Raw genomic sequence first — 1787 nt, 5'->3', positions numbered from 1 at the left:
CACAGCACACTCAAACGGCTTTTCTCCTGTGTGGGTTTTAAGGTGTTCACGCAGAGTCCAACTCCTCGAGAATTCCTTGTTGCACACAGTACACTCAAACGGCTTTTCTTCTGTGTGGGTTCTAAGGTGTTCACGCAGATTATATCTCCTTGAGAATTCCTTGTTGCACACAGTACATTTAAACAGCTTTTCTCCTGTGTGGGTTCGAAGGTGTTTACGGAGGTTACTATTCTTCGAAAATTTCCTGTTGCACACAGCACACTCAAACGGCTTTTCTCCTGTGTGGGTTCTAAGGTGCTCACGCAGAGTACAACTCCTCGAGAATTCCTTGTTGCACATAGTACACTCAAACAGCTTTTCTCCTGTGTGGGTTCGAAGGTGTCCACGTAGGCTACTACTTAGCGTAAATTTCTTGTTGCACACAGCACACTCAAACGGCCTTTCTCCTGAGTGGGTTCTAAGGTGTATACGCAGATTTCTTCTTTGCGAAAATTTCCTGTTACATACAGCACATTCATGAGGCTTCTGAAGCTTCTCCTGGACCATCATGTTGTCTCGGTCTCTGAAGTTTGACAAATGTGGTGGGAGGTTGGCACTAACTTTTGGATGGACGGTTATTTTTGTCTGGTCCGAAAACTACCAGTCAATTTCTTAGTGGATGTGGAGATACGGAGATGGCAAGTTTGAGTTCATACATCGTTGAATGCTCCAAATTGGATGCCTTGCAATCAATTCCTGTGAAACAGAAGAGAAGTGTTTTCAGTTTAAATTCAAATCTGTTAATTCGATACATTTTTGAAGTCATTCAACACCCAGAGAACCGTTTAGTCAAGGCAGCCAAATTCAGAACTGCGACGAAATTATGGCTCTGTAGACTGCTAGGTTTTAATCATACTGATGAAAAAATTTAGTCAAATTACCTTAGTATTTAATGATAGACGTGACCAAATTTAGTTACAAATGAAGGTACCAAATCGTAGTTGGTTTCAGAAACAAAATTGTGTCTCATGCGACCCAGATTTGGACGAATCAATCAACCAAATGGTTTTATGGGTGAACAATGTAATTTCGACAGTTTGTTGTCTTACAAGGGAACCCCGAAATAGCAGCTTGAAAATTATAAAAAATTGTTGAAATAGCAGCTTTTGGAACGAACGCCCAAAATAACCCCTAATTATGGATTTAAGCAAAAATTTTTGATGTGTCCTTCGATGACACATTTAGACCAACAATTTCCCAAAGTAGAATAAAAATCGGGAATTTACACTTGGCGGGGCTCCCTTGTTGGTACATCAAACAGAATAGGTTGTGACGAGCTTGAGAGGAAACATACCTCATCATTAATCACTTTTGCTGATTGCTTGGTGTGGGTATGGAGTGATGTAGGGAGGCGCTGTCACCGGCCTCCGTGCTTCGCCTCGACTGCCCAGCCCATCCTTTGGCCGAGGCGCTCGCTGGTGTCCACTCAGTGACCGTCGCTACCACCCGCTCTGCCCGCGCATACCGCCAAGTTGCACTTTTTGTCCGTCTGTCTCCCCTAAGCCGACGACACGCGCGCGTAAGCAACGCCACGACGCGACACAGCACGGTGCCCTCAAATAAAAGCAGCTCATAATTTACGACATTTCGCCGCAAAATATTGCACTGAAAACTTTCGAGAATCGAGAAAACTGGGTGTGGTTTCGGTAAATATACTTGTACCAACGCTCATCGACCCCCGTGACGCAGTACTGTGCGTAGTCAGTCGAGGTTCGGGGGTGCGCCACTCGCCCCACCCCGCCCGCCCG

General features: G+C 45.0%; 1 protein-coding gene across 1 annotated transcript in view; it reads right to left on the bottom strand.

Annotated features, from left to right (window-relative positions):
- The window catches only part of LOC113213588 (gastrula zinc finger protein XlCGF8.2DB-like), a 2346-nt gene extending 916 nt beyond the window's left edge, over nt 1-1430 (bottom strand). Inside the window, exons 1-2 of the mRNA XM_052268630.1 lie at nt 1334-1430; nt 4-735 (exon numbers count right to left, since the gene is read on the bottom strand). Of these exons, the coding sequence (XP_052124590.1) occupies nt 4-549 (546 nt within the window). The 5' untranslated portion in view covers nt 550-735; nt 1334-1430. The remainder of the gene's footprint in view (nt 1-3; nt 736-1333) is intronic.
- Between the last annotated feature and the right edge of the window lie 357 nt (nt 1431-1787).

The sequence above is a fragment of the Frankliniella occidentalis genome, unplaced genomic scaffold (assembly GCF_000697945.3).
Source record: "Frankliniella occidentalis isolate FOCC.00 unplaced genomic scaffold, Focc_3.1 Scaffold73, whole genome shotgun sequence".
Lineage (NCBI taxonomy): Eukaryota > Metazoa > Arthropoda > Insecta > Thysanoptera > Thripidae > Frankliniella > Frankliniella occidentalis.
The sequence above is the reverse complement of the archived record's forward strand: the minus strand, read 5'-3'. Positions and strand labels throughout refer to the sequence as shown.